A 20,526-nucleotide genomic window follows, 5' to 3' on the forward strand; every position below is an offset into this window, starting at 1 on the left:
AACGTGGCCTTAGAGACGCAGGAAACGCATCAGAGTGAGCCCTCTGCTGTCCTCCGCCCCTCTCTGCTTTAGGAAACGTGGCCTTACCGAGGTTTCAGCTGCTCCTGTAGATGAATGAGGATCCCGCAGCTCCTTCTTGTCTCCGCCTGCCAGTTCCCTCCGCAGCCTCAGCAGCTCCCCTGTAGAACCTCCATCCGGAACCGCCATGGCAGAGGCAGAACCCGTCCCCGCGGCCGTCCCGAACGCCACGGACTCCAACGGGACCGAGGTGCTGAACGCCACGGCTAAATTCGTGGCCACCCCGGAGGGAACGGCGCTGGCCTACGGCAGCCTGGTGGTCATGGCCCTGCTGCCCATCTTTTTCGGAGCCCTGCGGTCCGTCACCTGCTCCAAGTCCAAGGTAAGCAGCGGTCCGAACCGGCTGGTTCTGGGGGGACCAGCGTGGGGGTAGAACCGCTAGCTTCCGCCGGTTAGCATCTCCTGCTAACTGCGCTTATTGGCTTCAGTCTTTGAAGGGGCAGCGGCTCATAAATCATCACGGAATCGAGATAAAATGTTGAAGGGAATAAAATGGTCGACCGGATTCCGTTAGAGCAGGTGTTCACTCCAGGTGTTCACCTGCAGCCAGGTAACGGCAGGTTCGTCTCAGGGTTGGACTCATCAGAACCTTGATCCAGATGCTGACCCTTTGCTGTCTTCTTGGTGCTTGGAGTTCGACCCCGTTCATCAGGACTGGGTGGTGGTGGCAGCATCATGCTGTGGGGTGTTTCTTAATGGCCTCCAGCTGGACTGTTTCTCAGCTGGTGAGGCTCATCTGGATCAGAACCGGAGTTGGTTCTGAAACTGTAGCGAGTTTTTAAAATGAGTTATTAAATATGGTGAAAGTTTGTGAACTGGCTGGAGGAGGCCTGAAGAAGAACCAGAACTTCCTGGAGGAACTGAAGATCCAGTTCAGTCTGGAAACATCTAGAGGTCCTTCAGGAACCTGGAGATGGATGGACGGGTTTCCTCCTGACCTCTGACCTCTATGATGCAAGAATGGAGAAGTCCAAGATGGATGGTTGGATGGATGAGTAAATGGTTGAATGTGTGGATAGATGAGTTGGTTGGATGGATGGTTGGATGCTCATCTATTGTTTATAAACCAACTGAAGCTCCTCCCTCTGTGTTTCCTCGAATCTGATTGGCTCTCAGCTTCCAGGCAGCTGATTGGACCGGCTGTGCTGCTGGTGTCACATGACTTCCTTCCTGCTTAATGTTCATCACCTGTTTCTCTTAACGAGCTGATCTTCCAGGCTTCTGTCATCTGCAACTTGACCTCTGACCTCTCTCTCTGTCTGTTTGTCTGCTCACCTGTCTGTCCGCCATCTTGTCTCTGCGTCCGTCTGCAGGAGCTCGGAGACGGTGGGTACGACTCTGGGTTCAGAGTGAGTATCAGAACCGAACCTCTTTGTTGTTCTGGCACAAACACAACATGAACCTGTCTGACGTTCTACTGGGTCAGAACCATGACCCAGTTCTGGTTTAGACCCAGTTCTAGTTGTGGACCCAGTTCTGGTTCTGGCCCATTTCTGGGTCAGAACCACGACCCAGTAGGACAGACTGGTGTCCCTGTTTTGACCCGGCAGAACCAAACGGCTGATTTATCTCTCCAGAATGTGGTCTGGTTCTGGTGGTTCTGATCCACTGGGTCCAGGTTGGACCAGGATGGCTTCTAGAAGCTGCAGTTTAAACACCAGAACCACATCATTGGATCATCTCTGTGGAACTGGACTGGGTTCTGATGAGGCCGCTCTGGTTCTGGTGGATTGGACCAGGTTCTGAAGGTTCTGGAACCCGTTCCGTCTTCATGCTGGATCAGGGCTGAGATGAGCCACTGGTTCTGGAGCAAGTCTGACAGAACCGGAACCGCTCTGTTCAGCAGGAAGTGTGACCCAGTGGCTTCCAACATGGCTGCCTGCGGCGTGAACAGGAAGTGTCCTTCAAAATAAAACCAAATATTAAAGGAAGTAGCAGAAGAAGAGTCGGTTTATGCTAAGCTACTTCCTGAAACGCCTGGCAGCCATGTTGGACTCTACCTGCGTCTCGGTACCAGGTGGTTCTGGTCCAGCGGTTGGCCGGGTTCTAGATGTTCTGTCATCGTCCTCTCTGGTCTGCATGTGGATCAGAACCGCCATGGATCCAGAACCGGTTCTGTTTGAAGCTAACTGTGGTGGTTCTGCTGTGTAGTTCTGGACTGATGCACGTTGTTCTGCCTGGTTCTGTTTGTCCTGAACTCCCCGCCCGGCGCCGGGCCTGAGTGTCCAACCGGGTTTTTCAGAACAAACCGTTCTTTGCCTTTGGATCCACAGCGGGTTCTGAGACCCGGCTGAGAGCAGATGGTTCTGATGAATCCCTCCTCCCGCTCGTCTGACCCAGTTTGCGTCTCCAGAGACGGGTCGGAGCAGAATATAGACGGATCCGAACTCGAATCCTCTCTGAGGTCAGAGGTCACCCAGGAGCCAGAACTCCACATCCGTCTGCAGGTTCTGGATTCATGTCCGTGTTCTAACGGTGCTGACGGACTCCAGTCCAGCAGCTGCTGGGTTCTGATCTGGTTCTGATCCGGTTCTGCTCAGACCGTCATCCTGTCCGTGTTCCTCCCAGAACTCTGCCGACGCCCCGGAGACCATCACCAGCCGGGACGCGGCCCGGTTCCCCATCATCGCCAGCTGCACACTGTTCGGACTCTACCTCTTCTTCAAGGTGAGTTCGGACCTCTCGGTTCTGCTCGGCTGCCGGGTCGGCCGGTTCTCACTGAGCGCGCTCCATCCTGCAGGTGTTCTCCCAGGAATACATCAACCTGCTGCTGTCCGTCTACTTCTTCGTCCTGGGCGTCCTGGCTCTGGCCCACACCATGAGGTACCATCAGAACCGGGATCGGGTCAGCCAGCGCCGCTGCCTCCCAATCTAATTCCGTCTCTGTCTTCCAGTCCTGCCATGTCCAGAATCTTCCCAGAGTCGTTCCCCAACAAGCAGTACCAGTTGCTGTTCACTCAGGGTTCTGGAGAGTCCAAAGAAGGTGAGTCCATCGGATTGATCACCGGACGGAGCCGGTTCAGGTGTTCCAGAACCGCCAGTGACTCGCCTGGTTCCTGTGGTTTGAACACCTCCAGACCGTTTGGTAAAGGGTGAATTGGACCCGACAGTATCTTCTGCACTACGGTTGATAAATTAGATATTTACAGTTTCTGTTAAACTGCTGCAGCGTTTCTGATGGTTCTGATCCAGTTCGGCATCAGGAGTTTCAGAAAGCTGCTGAATTTTCTTCCAGCAAAATGTGACAGATTCTCTTTCTGCCTCCAGAAATAGTGAATTATGAGTTTGACACCAAGAACCTGGTGTGTCTGCTCATCAGCAGCGTGGTCGGGGTTTGGTACCTGCTCAAAAAGGTAAACGCAACGTCCCACTGTTAGCCTGCTGGCCGTTCGCTCGCAGCCAATCACAGCGGTTGTTTCTGTGACATCACAGCACTGGATAGCCAATAACGTGTTTGGCCTGGCGTTCGCCCTGAACGGGGTGGAGCTGCTGCACCTGAACAACGTCAGTACCGGCTGCATCCTGCTGGGGGGGCTGTTCATCTACGACGTCTTCTGGGTGAGAATCCTGTCAAATGGTAAAGGAAGTTAGGTTTTATAGTGGTGTGTGCTTTCCAAAATAAAAGTACCCAAATTTATTTTCTTTGAGTTGAAGAAATTATTTTTGCATTAATAAGATTCAACTTTTTAAATGTTAATAATTCAATAAAACAGACTAAAGATTAATTTTATGCTGTGCAAAGAAGCAGCTCTCACTCTGTTGGTCTGTGATTTACTGAAGGTCAGCGAACGCACCACAGGAAATTTAGAGAAATTCAATAATTAACATTTTTTAAATAAGATGTCAAGTAAGATTATAAAATATTAAGAAATATTTATTTACCTAATAATTACAAATAAAATTACGTTAATTACGAAAATTATTTAAAAATAGTCTTAAGAATCTAAAATACAGAATAAAAATACATTTAAGGAAAATTACAATAAACACAATAGATACTGATTAGTAATAATCAGTACTATTGTTGATAATAAAGATAATTATTAATAATAAACTTAATAAATCCAACTTATTCCTTCATATTCCTCAGAAAATTCAATCTGCTGCTGCTTTTATTTAGCCTAGAGTGACCTCTGACCTCCCGGAGAGGGTCACTGGTCAGTAGGACGGAACGTTTCCCTCACCTGTCTGATCTGACCTCCAGGTGTTCGGGACCAACGTCATGGTAACGGTTGCCAAGTCATTCGAGGCACCGATCAAATGTGAGTCGACGTTTCAGAGCACTTCCTGTTTCCTGCTGCTCTGGTTCTGACCCGAGTCTCCGTCTCCCAGTGGTGTTTCCTCAGGACCTACTGGAGAAAGGACTGGAGGCCAGTAACTTCGCCATGCTGGGACTGGGAGACATCGTCATCCCGGGCATCTTCATCGCCCTGCTGCTGCGCTTTGACGTCAGGTAGCGCCCGGCGGCGGCGCCCGCTTTCCCTCCACAGCGTCTCTGCTCACCTGTCCGGACCCGTCCTCGTGTCCTCGTGTCCTCATGTCTCTGTCTGTCTGCAGCCTGAAGAAGAACAGCAGGACGTACTTCTACTCCAGCTTCCTGGCCTACATCTTCGGTCTGGGCCTCACCATCTTCGTCATGCACACCTTCAAACACGCACAGGTAGGAGGCGGGGCCAGATGCTCTGATGGCCTGGAAGCTTCATCAGAACCATGGAATCGGACCGGTTGAGTGGAGCCGGGTTCCTGACTCTCTCTCTCTCGCCGCAGCCCGCCCTGCTCTACCTCGTCCCCGCCTGCGTCGGTTTCCCCGTCGTCGTGGCGCTCTGCAAGGGAGAACTCACCGAGATGTTCAGGTGAGTAACCATGGCAACCTCCAGGTACTGACAGTTGATCTTCTGATGAGGAAAATGTCCACAAATAAACCTGGATCAATCTGTCCATACGTAAGGTCAAAGGTCATTTCTGGTTTCGCTTTTTAAAAACTAAATATTCTTAATAATCAACAATAACAATGAGCTGAAATAAAAACATTAAATGGTAGAAAAATAAAATCCAGAAACTCTTCAGAGCCGTCTCTATAGACCGTCCGTCCGTCCGTCCATCCATCCATCCATCCTGGTCTCTGGTTATTTCTGATCCTAAACCCTGCAGATGAAATCCAGAGGTTCTGGTTCTGTTGCTCAAACCGTCACGTCTGGGTCTGAGGTGAACAGACGGTTCCGTCATGTTTGGTCTGATGGAGCGCCTCCTACTGGACTGTCTGAATTTTTTCTGGATTCTGATTGGAGGATGAGGCTGATGTTTCGGGTCAGAACCGGTGAACAGAAGATCCAGCCGCCATCTTTCCTTCTCTTTCCTGTTTGCTCTTCCTCACCTCATCATCCTCATCCTCACTCTGATTAATTTGCAGTTTGAGATAAAAATCTTACATTCTTCTTCTCTTCTGTTCCTCATCCTCACCTCTTCATTTCATCCTCCCCGTCGCCATAGCTACGAGTCATCAGAGGAAGTCCTTCCTGCCTCTCCGCGCATCACTTCCTTCCCGACTGTCAGCGGCTCTCCTGCAAGCCTGGCTGCATCCATGGAAACCATGGCAACCGGCTCCTCCCCCAGACACCGCCGTGTTCTTCCTACCTCCATGTAGGAGCTAAGCCCCGCCCCCTGCCCTTACTGCCCCGCCTCCCTGACGCCTGGGCAGGAAGAACGCCCGTCACTCCTCCAGGATCAAAACGGACCCGGTTTATTCAAACTGGATCAGAAGTCCAAACGTTTCCGTCTCGCCATCAAACCTTTAGATGAAGTTTAAAAACGGGAGAGTTTTGGATCCTAAACCTGAACCAACAGAAAGTTTTTAGTATTTAGCCAAAGCTAGCGCTAATGCGCTAACTTCAAACGTGTTACCAACAGTGAGACATGTGCTACATCGCCCTCATCAGGATCAAATCTGTCATTACACATCTTCTTCTGTGGTTTATACTTCATCAAAACAAACTTTTCACTCAGTTTCAGTTTTTTAGCTGCTAAGTTTTGCTAATTCAGTCAGAAAGCAGCTGGACATCAGGAGATTTTAAACTGTTTACTGTAGAACTACAGCAATGCATTCTGGGTACAGAGTAAACAATCTGCTGCACCATCACACTGCTGTGTAAACAGACTTCAAAATAAAAGCATGAATATAAACAATTGATAACTAAAGTTTCAACAGACATCAAACTTTAATCAACTGAGTTAAGCTAAGCACGCTAAGCTAAGTGCGCTAAACATTTTCAAAGTTAGCCAAAATGCTAAAGCATCAAGGTAAAAATTAGCTCCACCTTTTAGCACATTAGCTCATTAGGAAGTGAGGCCACCATCAAATCATAAAGGGAGCTGTGATTTATGAATATTTAATGAAATGTTGCAGAGCCAGGAGGACGGTCTGATCTCTAAACAGTTTTTATGAACGCATGACTCTCCTGGTGTGAATCAGACTTTACTGGTTTCTGATGGTTCAACATCAACCATCAGCTTCGTTCTGACCAGCGGTCACATGACATCACACAGTAAAATCAAACATGGCTCCCTCTCTGCAGGTACGAGGAGTCACCTGAGGAGGCGGAGCCTAAAGAGGAGTCATCAGAACCTGAGAAGAAAAAGGACCAATAGCATTCGTCGCTACCACCTTCCCACCCGGTTACATTTCACTGAAACCCCGCCCCTCAATAAGGGGGCGGGGCTTATGTTGCCAACGTGTTTGTGTCCGGTCTCCATGGTAACAGCTACTATGGTACCGTGAGGGGTGGAGATTTGTTTCTGCTCGGTGCCTGACTCCTCCTCCTCGTCACGGCTGCAGTCATTGGAGCACAGAGCTGCTGAGGGGCGGGGCCAGGCGAGTGGGCGGGGCTTGTGTGTCTGGACCAGGAAGCCGTTAAGCCGAAGCTTCCTCAGCGTCTCTGCTTCCCGCTTCTGTCCGCTCACCTTTACCTGCTTCAGTTTCACTTTGTTCCTGTAAAAACATCCCAGTTTTAATGTTTCTGAATGTTTACAGCTTTTCCTCCAAACATCTGGATGAATCCAGGAGTTTCCTGTCAGAGCTGAGCGATGAAATCAATTCAAACTTTTTATTTCTGTATCATCAGTTCAGCGTTTTCCTGTTAATGTAAAACATCTGTGACTCCGTCTGTCTGAGCTCTGATGTGTTTATTAGATTTTAAAAGTCAGTTTTATCATTTTTCTTCTTTTTGAACTTTGTTTTTTCAGACAGGAAAAAAAATGCAGAAAATCACCAGATTGTTGAGATGAGGGATGAAAATGAATTTTATTTGGAAGGTTAAGGGATCAAAGTTGCTCCTAGATCTGATCTGCAGCTGCAGGAAGCAGCGAACCGCCGCCTCATTCTGAAATCTGATTGGTTGTCAGGCCGGAGAAGGAGGAGGAGTCAGGTCGGCCAATCAGGGGATTTCAGCCTCGTTCTGATTGGTTCACAGGAGATAAAGGAGAATATTTACTGATGCAGTTTTCGGTCATATCTTAAAATATTAGAGGAAAGTTGAATAAATGTAAACATTAAAGGAGAACTTTAGTTTTGTACGACGTAATGATGTGTAGAAATGAGTCCAGACTGCTGGACTGCCCAGAACTACATTTCCCATCATGCCCAGGCTTTGACATGTAAATCAGGTGATGTGGAAAAGTGTAGAAATGCTTCATTTGACCCTCTGAGCTGCAGACTCTCAGCTTCCCGTTAATATTTCTGTTGTGATCGATGGTCGACGCTTTATTATCGACAGTTTTGTATATTGATGTGAATCCGGTCGGTTCTAAAGTCCCGCTTGTATCCGGCTCCCTGGAGTTCAGTAGCCTTCATAGAGTTTAACTCTGAGATGTTTTTTCTTTTTCTTCTTTGTATCTGTGAGCGCGGTCGCTTCTCGGCCCAAACTGTCTGTTGGATTTGCAATAAACCTTCTGGTGGTTTGATCACCGTCTGGAGAAGCATAACTCCGTCTGACTGCATTATCATTTAGCACTAAAACATGCAAGAGAGGCTTTCTTTGCAGATCTCATAAACAAAAACATTAACAATGCTCGAGCTTTATTTACCACAGTTGACAGAATCACGAACCCTCCTGTGACGTTACCGCCTGAATTCCAATGAATTGCCGCCTGCAACCAGTTTTCCAGCTTCTTTTTAGAGAAAATTCAAAAAATCAGAGGATCAATCTGTACATCCACGATAAAGTCAGTACCAATGCTGAGCCCAAACAAAACAAATACAGGAAAAATGACCCAATTTCAACTACTTAATTTTAAAACCTTAGAGGAAATTATAAGTCAACTAAGCTCCAGTTCCTGCTGCCTGGATGTTTTACCCTCACATTTCTTTAAGAAAGTCCTGCCTGTTATTGCTGCTGATCTGATCCAAATAGTAAACTCATCGCTCTCATCAGGCGTTTTCCCCCAGGCTCTGAAAACAGCAGTAATCAAACCACTTATAAAAAAGAACAATCTGGACAAATCACTACTTTAGAACTACAGGCCGATCTCCAACCTCCCATTCATCAGCAAAGTTATTGAAAAAGCTGTGTGTAAACAATTAACTAGCTTCCTAACTATAACCAACCTCTTTGACTCCTTCCAGTCTGGTTTTCGTGCTCACCACAGCACAGAGACTGGCCTAGTCAAAGTGTTCAATGATATCCATATAAATACGGACTGTGGCAGAACCACAGTGCTGGTTCTGTTGGACCTCAGTGTTGACCATGACATATTACTGAATCGACTGGAGAGTTGGGTCGGACTCTCCGGTCCAGTGCTTAACTGGTTTAAATCCTACATAAAGAACAGGGATTTCTTTGTTTCAATTGAAAACTTTTCATCAAAGAGGTCAAAGGTCACATGTGGGGTACCCCAAGGTTCAATCCTAGGACCCCTCTTATTTAATATCTATATGCTCCCACTAGCTCAGGTTATAACAGGAAATAATATTAGCTACCATAACTATGCAGATGACACACAGCTCTACATTACGATGTCACCAGGTGACCTTTGACCCCATCCAATCACTGAACAGATGCTTAGAACAGATAAATGTGTGGATGTGCCAAAACTTTCTCCAGTTGAACAGAAACAAAACTGAAGTTATTATTTTTGGACCTAAAGAGGAACGATCTAGAGTTATAGATCTAGAGGTATAGATCTAGAGTCAATGCACAGCTTCAGTTATTACAACTGAAAACCAGCGATCAGGCCCGAAACCTGGGAGTAGTGATGGACTCTGACCTGAACCTCCAGAGCCACATAAAGACAGTTACAAAGTCGGCCTTCTATCACCTGAAGAACATTTCCAGGATTAAAGGACTGATGTCTCAGCCAGATCTAGAGAAACTCATCCATGCGTTCATCTTCAGTCGTATTGATTATTGCAACAGCGTCTTCACAGGTCTGTCCAACAAATCAATCAAACAGCTGCAGCTGATCCAGATGCTGCTGCTGGCGTTCTGACTAAAACCAGGAAGATAGAGCACATAACACCAGTTTTAAAGACCCTCCACTGGCTCCCTGTAGCTCAAAGAATAGACTTTAAAATACTGTTGTTAGTTTATAAATCACTGAACGGCTTAGAACCACAATACATTAAAGATCTGCTGTTGTTGTATCAACCTTCCAGACCTCTCAGGTTCTGGTTCTGGTTCTGCTCTGCATCCCCAGAACCAGAACCAGATGAGGAGAAGCAGCTTTCAGCATCTATGCACCACAAATTTGGAACAAACTTCCAGAAAACTGTAAAACAGCTGAAACACTGACTTCTTTTAAATCTCGACTAAAAACCCACCTGGTTAGGATTGTATTTGAAACGTAATCAATTACAAATTTATTTATGGAACTTGACTTAATGCTTTGTTTTGATTATTGATTCTATATTGCATTGTGTTTCTGTGTTTGATATGATGTAAAGCACTTTAAAATGCCTTGCTGCTGAAATGTGCTATACAAATAAAATTTGATTTGATTGATTGATTGATTAAAATCACAACACTTCAACTTTAGACGCTAACAGGCTATGGTGTGACCTTTGACCTGCTGCCTGAGGCCAGTAGAGAAGCTCTTCCTCCGAGCTTCACGTTTAATTTTTTTTTTTTGTAGGAAAGGGAAGTTATTCATTGATCCAAAACTAAATAAAAAATTTAAAATATTGCAAATTTCAAATTATATTTCAATACTTGGGTCACTTTTTAAAAAAATTTTTGCTATATTTAGCCAAGTTGAAAAACTCAATTAAAAGCTAATTTGGATGCAACAAAGTCGGCTTTGCAGAAGAAGTTTCTGCTTGTTATAAAAAGATGAAAACTTTGTGTTAGTAATTATGTTAGTAGTGATGGACGGGTCAAATTTCCATCATGTTTTGAGTTGCAGTTGGAGGGCTGCACAAAATCAGTCCAAGGGACACAAATGGCCCCTGTGCCGCACTTTGGACACCCCAGGTCTGGGTGTTGTTACCTAGGTGACAGAAAACAGGATTTGACGGGACACAATGTTTTGACTTTCCTAAAGGGTCATTTAAAAAACGTCCGCATTCAGTTTGAGTAGTAAAAAGAAGAATTCAAGATCTCTTAATTTATATTTTGATGAAAATCACCGGATTCATCATTTGAAGGATCAAAAATCCATAATTTCTGAAGATATCTATAGATGTACATTTATGACTACTCAAAATTATATTTTTAGATATCTGAATTGTTTTAACGGAACCTTTCAAACACTTGCCTGTGCACAAAGTTGTCAGAAAATGCCGATGTATATAAAGGCGTCAGCAGTTTGGGACTTGAAAACGCATTTGATGCGCTGAAGCTCCTGCTGTTAATAGATTCCCAAGTTGAAAATGGAGAATTTTCAAAAAATAATTTTTTATTGTTTCATGGAAATTTCAAAATGCCCCGTAAATCTGGGCCGCCTGAACAAATATTTATTCAACATATATAGAAATAGAAAAACCTTCAAGATTAAAAACTAAAGTTTAAAGTTGCTCAAATTCTCTTTTATTTTGAAAATCAGCTGCATTCTGTGCGCCTACTTCCGGTTTCGGTCTGATTATCGCGACTTGAAACGTTTCGGTTTTACTCGGATCTTAACTGGTTTTTAAAGATGGGGGAGGCAGATGTGACCCTCAGTCAGACCGAGGAGAAGCCCCCGGACTCGGCTCTGGTTCCCGGGGAGGACTCGGTGGTCTGGAGCCACGAAGTGGAGGTGTGTCTTTTCCACGCGATGATCGGACACAAACCAGTGGGTAAGACTGCTAACGCTAGCTCTGGTGCTAACATCTCCCACTGGAACCAGTCCGAGAACAGTTTAACCCGAACATTAGACGGACCCAGACCAGTTCAACCCACATCCGAGACATACTGGGACCAGTTTAAGCAGAAACTGGGTCAGTCAGATCCCAGTTTGTCGCTGGTTGCTTCCGCAATCTGGAGAAAAAAATCTGGAAGTTGATTTTTGTATTTTCTGAATAAATATGCAAAAATAAGTTTGAGAAGGAAAAATATTTCAATAATTTATTCCAAACAAATATATAATATGGCATCCATCCAATTACTCATCTGTCAGGTCGGTTCTGTTGGTTCTGACGGGTCGGTTCTGTTTGCAGGAGTGAACCGCCACTTCCACATGATCTGCATCCGGGATAAATTCAGCCAGAACATCGGCAGGCAGGTTTCTTCCTCCGTCATCTGGGACCATCTGGGCACCATGTACGACATGCAGGCTCTGGTACGCCCACACACACACACATACACACACACACGCACATACACACACACACGCACATACACACACACACGCACATACAAGACAGACACTCACAGTAACACACACTCGCTGTGTTTTCCTCTGAACCAACTGGTTCTGTGTGCCGAGCAGCACGAGTCGGAGATCCTGCCGTTTCCAAACGTGGAGAAGAGTTTCTCGCTGCCGGAGGAGATCATCCAGGAGGTGAAAGGAGGTGAGGTCCTCTTCCTGTTCTGCCATCTTGTCCTTCCTCTCATCTCCTGAGGAGTCTTCCTCAGCATTGGACCCGGTGAGGGATTGTTCCGGTTGTGATGAACGATGATCTCGATGTGTTTGCAGGGAAGCTGGGCTCAGAGGAGGAGATCAAGGAGGAGTTCAGGATGGAGAGAGAACCTCCTGCTACACTTGAAGAAGGTCAAGCTCTCCTGCTTTTGTTTTCAGCCACATGTGTTTTATCAGGCGTCTGTAGACTGCAGTGACTGTTGCGAGTCTTGTGACTACAGATAAAACGCTACACGACTACAGACAGACAGAACGCCACGACCACGGACCGAATGCAATACCTACGGAAGAAACGTTGCAACTACAGGAGATGGAAGCAAAAGGAGAAATGCCACAAACAGCAAGTGTAAAATACTGTAAACTTGCTCCACCTAACAGGAGTCCTCCAGACCACTAGGGGGAGTGTGGAGCAGGAAATATGACCAACATAAACATGCTGCTGTTCTGTAATGTAAAAGACAGTGAGATTAAAAATGATGCAAAGTATAACGGTTTTGTTTCTTCCTCCAACTTTGTTCTGGACATCTTTTCTACTCTCACATGATTTGTTGTTCGACTCCCCCTAGTGGCCTGGAGGACTTCTGGTTCATCTGTAGTTGCAGCGTTTTCCTGATGCATTTATTTTTCTGAATCGGGAATGTTTTGGTGATGATCCTTAACCGGATTGTTCCATCAGACCAGGTTTATCAGTAGTGAGGGACAGGAAGTGGGACAGGACATGTGGACAAGATCGTCCTTTCCTTTGCTAACGCGGTTTTCCCATTTCTCCCACAGGAAGTAACTCGTCTGTGAAGATGTTGGAGCGAATGAGCGGCAGTCGGGAAAAAGAGAAGGAGCGCGACAAGGAGAAGGGTGGAGGTGAAGGAGGAGCAGCAGCAGCAGTAGGAGGAGGAGCGAAGGAGGCGGAGAAGAGGAAGAGGAGCCGAGCCACAGAGAAACTGCTGTCATCTTCCAACCCAGCGAGTCCGGGAGGCGCCAAGAGGAGGCGCACCTGAGAGCTGGACTCTGATTGGCTTGTCTTACGCTGGCCTCTCCCTTCAGCAGGAAGTGACACGTTTGGACCCCCAGTTTATTTCCTGTAGCTTTTTGTTTTCCGCCTTCATGTTTCCCATGGAGCCGAGCAGAACTCTGGACCCAATGCGGCTCTGCTGGATGAACCGCTGCAGTTCTGCTCCGGACTCCGGTCGGCCCGGTTCTGGAGAACTCAGCCGCTCCATCTTTCAGGCTCCTGGGATCGCAGCTGAGTCGGATCTCTGGGAATGTTTCTCCATCTGAAATCTGCTAAAAATGAGCAGAAAAACACATTTATGATGCTTTCCTCTCATATTTTTAGCTTATGTTCAGTTTCTGTTTCATACATACAGTGTGGGATATTTTTAAATGTTTTTCTTGGTTTTTATTTTTATTAAAATATTTATTCATGATGACAAGACTGTTGGTGACATTAAAGATGAACTCCTCGATGTTGTTGCACCTTTTCTTTTCAATTCAAAAATGCTTTTTTGATACCAGATATCTTGGGCCAAAGATTTCCTGCAGTCGGACAAAACAGAACAGAAAATATCTTTAATGTCGCACAGCGGAAATTCAGATGTAGCTGCAGCAGCAACATATGTAGGTCACACAGAACGTCAGGGAGTGTTTAAAATACATACAAAAAGCAAAATTAGCATTGTTATACTGTACAAGATTCTAACATATAAGATGCATTTATTAACCAATACTTTTGATAGTTCTGCGGTATTTTTCCCATTCACACATAAACGAGGTCTTAGAGATGAATCTAAAAACTATTTTTAATTCCATATAAACCAACAGAAGTGGGAAACCTCAGTTTTTATTTGGTGTTCCATCACACTTTGTGACCATCAGACGTTGTGACCCCTGAGGAGGCTGTCAGGATGCCTGACTGAAATACAGCGGAGCAGACCTAAAATTAACTGTCGGTTTTAAACTGGAGGATGAAGAAAGGCACAAAAAATTGTTTTGTTTTAGTATAAAGACAATACAAAATTGGCATTTCGGTCGCGCTTAGTGATAGCGCCCCCTGATGGTCGCAGAAGTTAGCGTAACACCTGCTGTTCCGCCAACCTCCTTCCACTCTATTGTTAATAAACGCGGCGCCGCCATCTTGAAACGGCTGAAGGCGAGAGTGTTTCAGCCGCACAAACCTCGAAGAGTTCAAGTAAGTACACGAATAAATGTTTTACTGTCTGTAATTTACTTCCAGTTGTCCTTCGGAACCAGACTGGGACGGTTCTGAAGGAGAAATTAGACTTCCTTATTGCTGCCGTTGAAAAAGATGAATTAGCATTAGCATTAGCGATGTTAAGTTGGTAAACATTGTGGATCTTACTTGTCTTGGAGGCAAAAAATATTTAGAAAACTATTAATGTGTGTGATTACATTTTAGAAACAGTAGAAATAACGGTAACTCATTATGCTGGAATAATCCTAATTTGTGCAGAAATGCGTGAATCTGAAGGTCATGTTAGCTTTGAATGTTTTTGCTGTGGATGTTCTGTAACTCTGTGCTGCTGCCAGTCTGACCTGGACTCTCTTGCAATATATATATATATATATATATATATATATATATATATATCCAGTATTTTTGTGGTGAAGTAAAGGTTAAATAATATAAAAATATAAACAAACTAATTTAATAAATTTTAGTATCATATGAATCTAAGTAGAGTAGTAGTTTTTTTCCTAGCATGCTTTGGAAAGCACAGGAAGCTTTACATTTTTAAATGTAAATTTCTTAAATCACCTTAAGATTGAAATTTCTTTTCCCTCTTTTATTGGGCTGTTATATTCATTTTTAAAACGTTTTTTAACCCCCTTCTCACATTTGTTTGCATATAGATAAGATTTTGCAGGAGTTTCTTGTGTGTGTACATTTCTATAATTTAAAATAACGTTTTATTTCTGTATGTGTGTTGGATTTGCGTGAAAAGAAACTTGAATATGAGCACTGCTAGCTTGTTGGTTATTATATTATAACTTATTATATTTGAGTACCCTGGCTACACTAGATAAAGCAATAGACTTCATCGCTTTCAGTTGTTCTAGTAGAAACGGCCACAAGAGGGCGCTGCAGTCACAGGAAGGGGAGGGTGGCCGGATTAGCAGCAAGTTTAACAGTTTCAGTCTGGATCTGATCGAAACAACATTTAAAGTTTGGAAGAAAACCAACTAGTCTAAGAAATGAGATGAGCTGAAGAGACGGATGTGAAGGAGGAGATGAATGTCAGAGTAAAACACAACGGAGGAGTGTGAGAACGAGTCCTGCATGAATATTCATCAAGTGCTGAGATTTCCCAGCAGAGTGTGTGTGTGTGTTTTCACATCCCCAGACATGTTTATTCATAAATCATCTCATGTTTATTCATGCAGGATTATGTAAACAAGTGGGTGGATTCAGACACACAGGACCTGCTGGTCAGTGGGGACGACTCGGTTTAAACAGTTCTCCATCGCCGGCGCCGGTCCAACTTCCTGCCAAGAGATCTGGCATTAAAACCTAAACACAGGACTTTATTCGGCTTTCATGGAGACATAAACCAAACATAAACAGGTCTGTCATACTAACAGACTGCTGCACAATAAATTTTCCCTATAAGTACTGCGATAAACTATAATATTATTGTTTTCAGATCATGTTGAAATAATAGATTGGTAATGCCGAGGACTAATACACTTCAATTTAGTAAACAACATTTAGCAGTGGAACTGGAGGATATTTTAAATATCCAAAATAAAACATGACAACCAAAACCAATAAATAAAATCAGACGTTTTATTAATTGATACTGATCAGGTGTCTGTGGTGATCTATATGGTTATTGATTGATTGTCCAGCTGAGCCTCAGCTCTTCAACAGCCTGAATTATTCTGAAAACTCAAACATTTCTGCTCTCTTCTCACATAAATCTAAAACTTTGTCAGAAATCCTCCCTGCAGTCAAACTCGTCTCGTTCTGAGAGAAGTTTCCAAGTTCAAACTTTCTGTGAGTGATGTCGACCTTTGACCTGAAGGACGAGCTCCAGCTCCTTAGTTCCCATCTTTCATCGTTTCCGTCGACATAGCGATGAGTTTGAAGCAAACGCGGCTCAATCACTTTCTGAGACGAGAGGCGGACTGAGCCGCCGGACCCGAGGAGAAACCTGCCTGAGGCGGACGTGACGGGAAGCTAACGAGAGCTAACTGCCTCTCTGAAGAAGAAGCCGTTCTAAAATAATAATGACATGATTCTGAGGCAACATGAAGACTGTCTGAAAGGAAAAACCAGATGATTACCTGAACCAGGCATAAGAAAACGATCACAGATCCTTGTTCACTGATGTCTCTCTGCAGGTCGTCTCTCACTGTCTACACTCATTACTGGAACCTACCAGATTACATAGCAGCCCTTCTGTCTTTTCTAGAAAACTAGTGACTAAAAGAAGAGTAAAAATAAATAAAGCTTTTGTTTTGTTTAAATCACTCTTGTGCTGACAACAAATACATAAAGCAACATATTGCAGAAGTTGCCTGAGCGAGAGCAACAGTTAGATCGGATTATGATCACCCAGCAGCCTGGATGCTCAATTCAGTTTTTCTGCTGAAATCCGATCTTTTTCTGCGTTATCATTCATGCTGCTGATTAAATGCAGCTATAACCAGACTACGGTGTGAACGGTTTGCGACCCCAAAGTGACCCAAGCAGAAGAAGGTACCTGTCCCTCCGGAGCCCGCCGTTTACTGCAGTAAAATGAGAGAGACAACATGGTCAGCAGATGAAGGAACAGAAGCTAACAGCAACTAAACAGTTTTTAGTGGAGCGTTGGCTGCAGCTTCTGACCCGGTTCTGTTTGGATGTGGAGTCGGACCAGGAGTGATTGGGTTGGGATGTGATGCGTTCACCGACTCGGACTGCTTTCATCACTTCATTGTTATGATTTTCAGACATTGTTTACATCCAGATTCTTCTTCTGCTGCAGAATTATGGAGCATGTCTGACGTTAGTGACGGAAAAGTTGATAAAATGCGACATGAGCGTTCAGAAGCTTTGAAAACTGATTTGATTTTACTTTTGGGTGAAGAATCCGAATCAGGCCGTTCAGACTGCAGTGAAGGAGCCGGATGTTCGTCGCATTCGGCTGCTGAGATCGTAGCCTCAGTGTTTACATCAGGAATGCATGACGTGATTAGCATTAACACATCGACACCGGGCCAGAAAGCTTTACCCAGCAACTGTTGTTTTTTTCCCTCCCATTTTGTTGCTGTTTGTGTTTGTAGAGGGCGGGGTTACGAGCTTGGTCATGTGACAGTGATGCAGCAGAGGATTATGGGTGATTAGCTGAAGCAGAGAAGCTCTGTTAGCCGTGTCACCGAGTCAGAAGGATAGATAAGTGCACCTGGTGTCGTTATCTGCCCTGTTTTGGATTCACAAGCATTTAGCTTTTAGTTTCTCCTTCCTGTCCCGCAGCGAACGGCGTTGCTCGGCTCTGCGGCCCGGCTCGCTGTACCTCGTGTCCTGAAGTTTTAAATCTTCATTTAGCGATCTGTGAACAGGGTGAAGCTCAGGTCTGAATCGGACTTCTTGGGAAAACAACAACAGTCCAAATGTTTTCCTTCAGACAGGCAGATTGAATCTCCCTTCTTCATTTTTGCAGCACATGCGTACATTGCAGTCCCGTTTCCATGACGATGTCAGAACGTCCCACATAGTTACAAAATGGAGGGCGACAGAGAGCGGATTTGTTTTATCTTTTAACACTGATTCTGGGACGTTCTGAATCGCAGTAAAATGAGAATCATGATTCTTATGTGGAGCATTTTGAACGAAGCTTCACCGGAGGAATCCGGAGCGTAAAGATGTGCGAACAGAATCCAAACCCGGTTCTTTGGCTCAGCCACTCTCTGTGGATCCGGTCTGGAAGCTGCTTGGTTCTGATCCGGTGTCGGGTCTGGACTTCGTCAGTGACATCATCGCTGGCGTCCTGCTGTAAGCCGACATGAAGAGTGATGTCATCAATGCTTGTTGTCACAAACATGATGGGATTTCTTCCTCTATTGTTTGTGCCTCTGTGAAGCCTGAGAACACACACACACACACACACACACACACACACACACAGAGCCCTCATTAGTAATGTATGGGGCGTCTGAGCCAGAAGTCATTTGTTTGTCTTTAAGCAGCTAAACTCTCTTTTATCCTGCTGATAATACATCGATTAGCATCTCAAAACCACACAGAAGCTTTTTAATCAAACCTAGAACACACACACGCACACACAAACACACACACACACTCACCCTGGGGGCCATGGGCCTCCTGTTGTGCAGCGTGTGATTACTGAAAGCACGGTGTTAGCGCAGCAGCTAATGAGCGCTGAAGCTGAGGACTCAATCTGCTCCGGTTTCAGCTGAACGTTTAAAAAGTTCATTTTGTCTGGAATCAGTTCAGTTCAGCCAGCTAATAAAATATTAATAATCAATACAACCGCAGCAGAAATGAAATGGACGTGGTTTATACAAACTACTTGTCAGTGAAACACCCCTAAAAACGATGTTAAAAGTGTTGGGATGACTTTCTGAAGGCGGAGCTTCAGAAAGAGCAGAAGCTTCTTAAAGAGACAGGCACCCAGTTTAAAGCCGTTAACATGGCAAAGTCAAACTTCTTTTATGTTTGGTATGCTGCATTTTTAGAACAACTGAAAATAAAATACCGAGTTGTTATTAATGGTCCAAGACGTTATTGCCATGAACGATAATACTGTTTTGCCACCATTTTTCTGTGATATAATGAAATAATATTAATGTAAGAAGACATTTTCAAAGATTAATAAACTTCAAATTCTAACTAACATTTAACACTGGGACTGGAAGAAATTTTAATATCCAAAATAAATAAACAGAAAACCAGAAAAACAAATAAAATGAATTATGACTTCTCTGTAAACTACATTTTCCTTCAAAAAAAGGAAAAAATATTTAGTTGAGACCAAAGCAGCAGACTGAAGACTTTTATCATCCAGTTTCTGGTAGGAAGAAAAATGATAAATCATGCAAACAGAAATAATTGAGCTTGTTTTAATTTGTCATGTGATTTATTGAATTATAGCTCATTATGACAGGTCTAGTCATAACTATGAGAATAAGTGGTAAGTGCAAGTTTTGAAGTAATAATTGAGAATAAGTCATAATTAGGGCTTCCAGTTGGACTTTTATTTGTCCTTTCATGGCAGAAATGGTCTTCCATACCTGTCCAGGGAAGTCTGGGTTTTTCTCTTAGAGTGAGAACTCCTCCCTGGTTCAGTGGATCCACCAGAATCTAACTGGACCTCACTGAACCGAACCTCTTTTCTCTCCTTTCGGCTGTAAAACCTGAACTTTTCTTCTGCTTCCATCTGAAACGCAGCAGTGAAATTCTGCTGCTGCTGTTAAATTTAATCCAGTTGAAACGTCTCTGGTTCGGTTCGGTGAGATGTTTGGACCCAGTCAGTAGCAGATGATGCTAACCGCCTGGTTAGCATTTACAGAAGAAGCCGTCTGTGTCTGCGGCCTGAAGCCGTCCAGACCTGTTAGACAGTAAACAACTCATTCATTATTTAGCAGCAGCTCCGTCTCTCTCAGCTTGTTCATCGCCGCTGAAGCTGTCAGAACTCCTGACGGCCTCATGACTTATTGATCCGCTGAAAAGGTCAGGCAGGAAACTGTGTGCCGCACTTCCTGCCTCGTCTGCCTCCTCTGAAGTGCTTCTTCCTCTGGATTGTTTCTCTCCATCTGTTCAACACAAACACTGACTCATTTCTCCTTAAATTGGATTTCCTGACTCAAGTTAATTTGTGCTCTAATTGAGTTATCGGATGAGACGCGTGTCCCTAACCGAGTCTCTGCTCGTTAAATTCGCCGCAGGCCACAGATCAGCCCAGACGACTCGCCCTGACTCCGTCTTCTCACTTTCTGCTGCTTCATGTCACTTTTATTGATGAAAACGTTGGCAGACTTTTAATGACAGCCTTGGAAATCTGTATGGAAGCCCATTCCTGCCATGAAAAAAAAAATAACAGCAAGTCATAAGTACATGTTTTAAAGTGATGAGAATAAAAGTAATAAATACTAGTTTCAAACTCAATATTGAGTTTAAGACATAATTATGAGAATAAGTCATAATTTTGGGTTTTAAACTCAGAATGACACGTTTTAAAGTAACTATAAGAATAAAATTCTTTAGTTTCAGATTCATAATTTTGAATTTGTCATAATTACAAGTCTTAAGTTAACAATTATGAGAACAATTCATTATTATTAATATACTGTAAGTCTTAATTGGAAGTTTTAGTCAAGTATGAGAATAATTGAGTTTTAAAACGACTACAAGAATGAAAGTCATTATAAAAATTTGAGTTTTAA

The 20,526-nt window shown here is 44.2% G+C and overlaps 2 protein-coding genes and 1 long non-coding RNA gene across 6 annotated transcripts; 2 read left to right on the forward strand and 1 right to left on the reverse strand.

Moving 5' to 3' along the window:
* The first annotated feature begins 58 nt into the window (after positions 1-58).
* hm13 (histocompatibility (minor) 13) lies at positions 59-8,055 on the forward strand. 4 transcript variants are annotated; one of them, XM_028011548.1, is made up of 12 exons: positions 59-400; positions 1,392-1,427; positions 2,647-2,745; positions 2,819-2,901; positions 2,973-3,061; positions 3,346-3,431; positions 3,511-3,636; positions 4,283-4,340; positions 4,411-4,531; positions 4,636-4,738; positions 4,846-4,931; positions 5,569-6,644. In XM_028011548.1, exons 1-12 carry the CDS (start codon positions 206-208, stop codon positions 5,720-5,722), a joined length of 1,236 nt encoding a protein of 411 aa, XP_027867349.1. In that variant the 5' UTR covers positions 59-205; the 3' UTR covers positions 5,723-6,644. The 4 variants fall into 4 exon arrangements, with proteins under 4 accessions (XP_027867349.1, XP_027867351.1, XP_027867352.1 ...); XM_028011550.1 differs by lacking the exon at positions 5,569-6,644 and adding an exon at positions 6,651-8,055 and having other exon boundaries at positions 61-400; XM_028011551.1 differs by lacking the exons at positions 1,392-1,427; positions 5,569-6,644 and adding an exon at positions 6,651-8,055 and having other exon boundaries at positions 61-400.
* A 3,053-nt stretch (positions 8,056-11,108) lies between these two features.
* On the forward strand, positions 11,109-13,584 carry mrgbp (MRG/MORF4L binding protein). The gene is made up of 5 exons (XM_028011556.1): positions 11,109-11,341; positions 11,702-11,823; positions 11,974-12,055; positions 12,181-12,255; positions 12,898-13,584. Exons 1-5 carry the CDS (start codon positions 11,200-11,202, stop codon positions 13,116-13,118), a joined length of 642 nt encoding a protein of 213 aa, XP_027867357.1. The 5' UTR covers positions 11,109-11,199; the 3' UTR covers positions 13,119-13,584.
* A 5,760-nt stretch (positions 13,585-19,344) lies between these two features.
* LOC114141121 (uncharacterized) lies at positions 19,345-20,238 on the reverse strand. Its single transcript, XR_003594781.1, has 2 exons — positions 20,000-20,238; positions 19,345-19,896 (listed from the first exon to the last, which is right to left on the reverse strand). It is a non-coding gene; the product is annotated as an uncharacterized LOC114141121 (long non-coding RNA).
* Positions 20,239-20,526: the final 288 nt, after the last annotated feature.

Source organism: Xiphophorus couchianus, chromosome 24, assembly GCF_001444195.1.
Source record: "Xiphophorus couchianus chromosome 24, X_couchianus-1.0, whole genome shotgun sequence".
Classification (NCBI taxonomy): domain Eukaryota; kingdom Metazoa; phylum Chordata; class Actinopteri; order Cyprinodontiformes; family Poeciliidae; genus Xiphophorus; species Xiphophorus couchianus.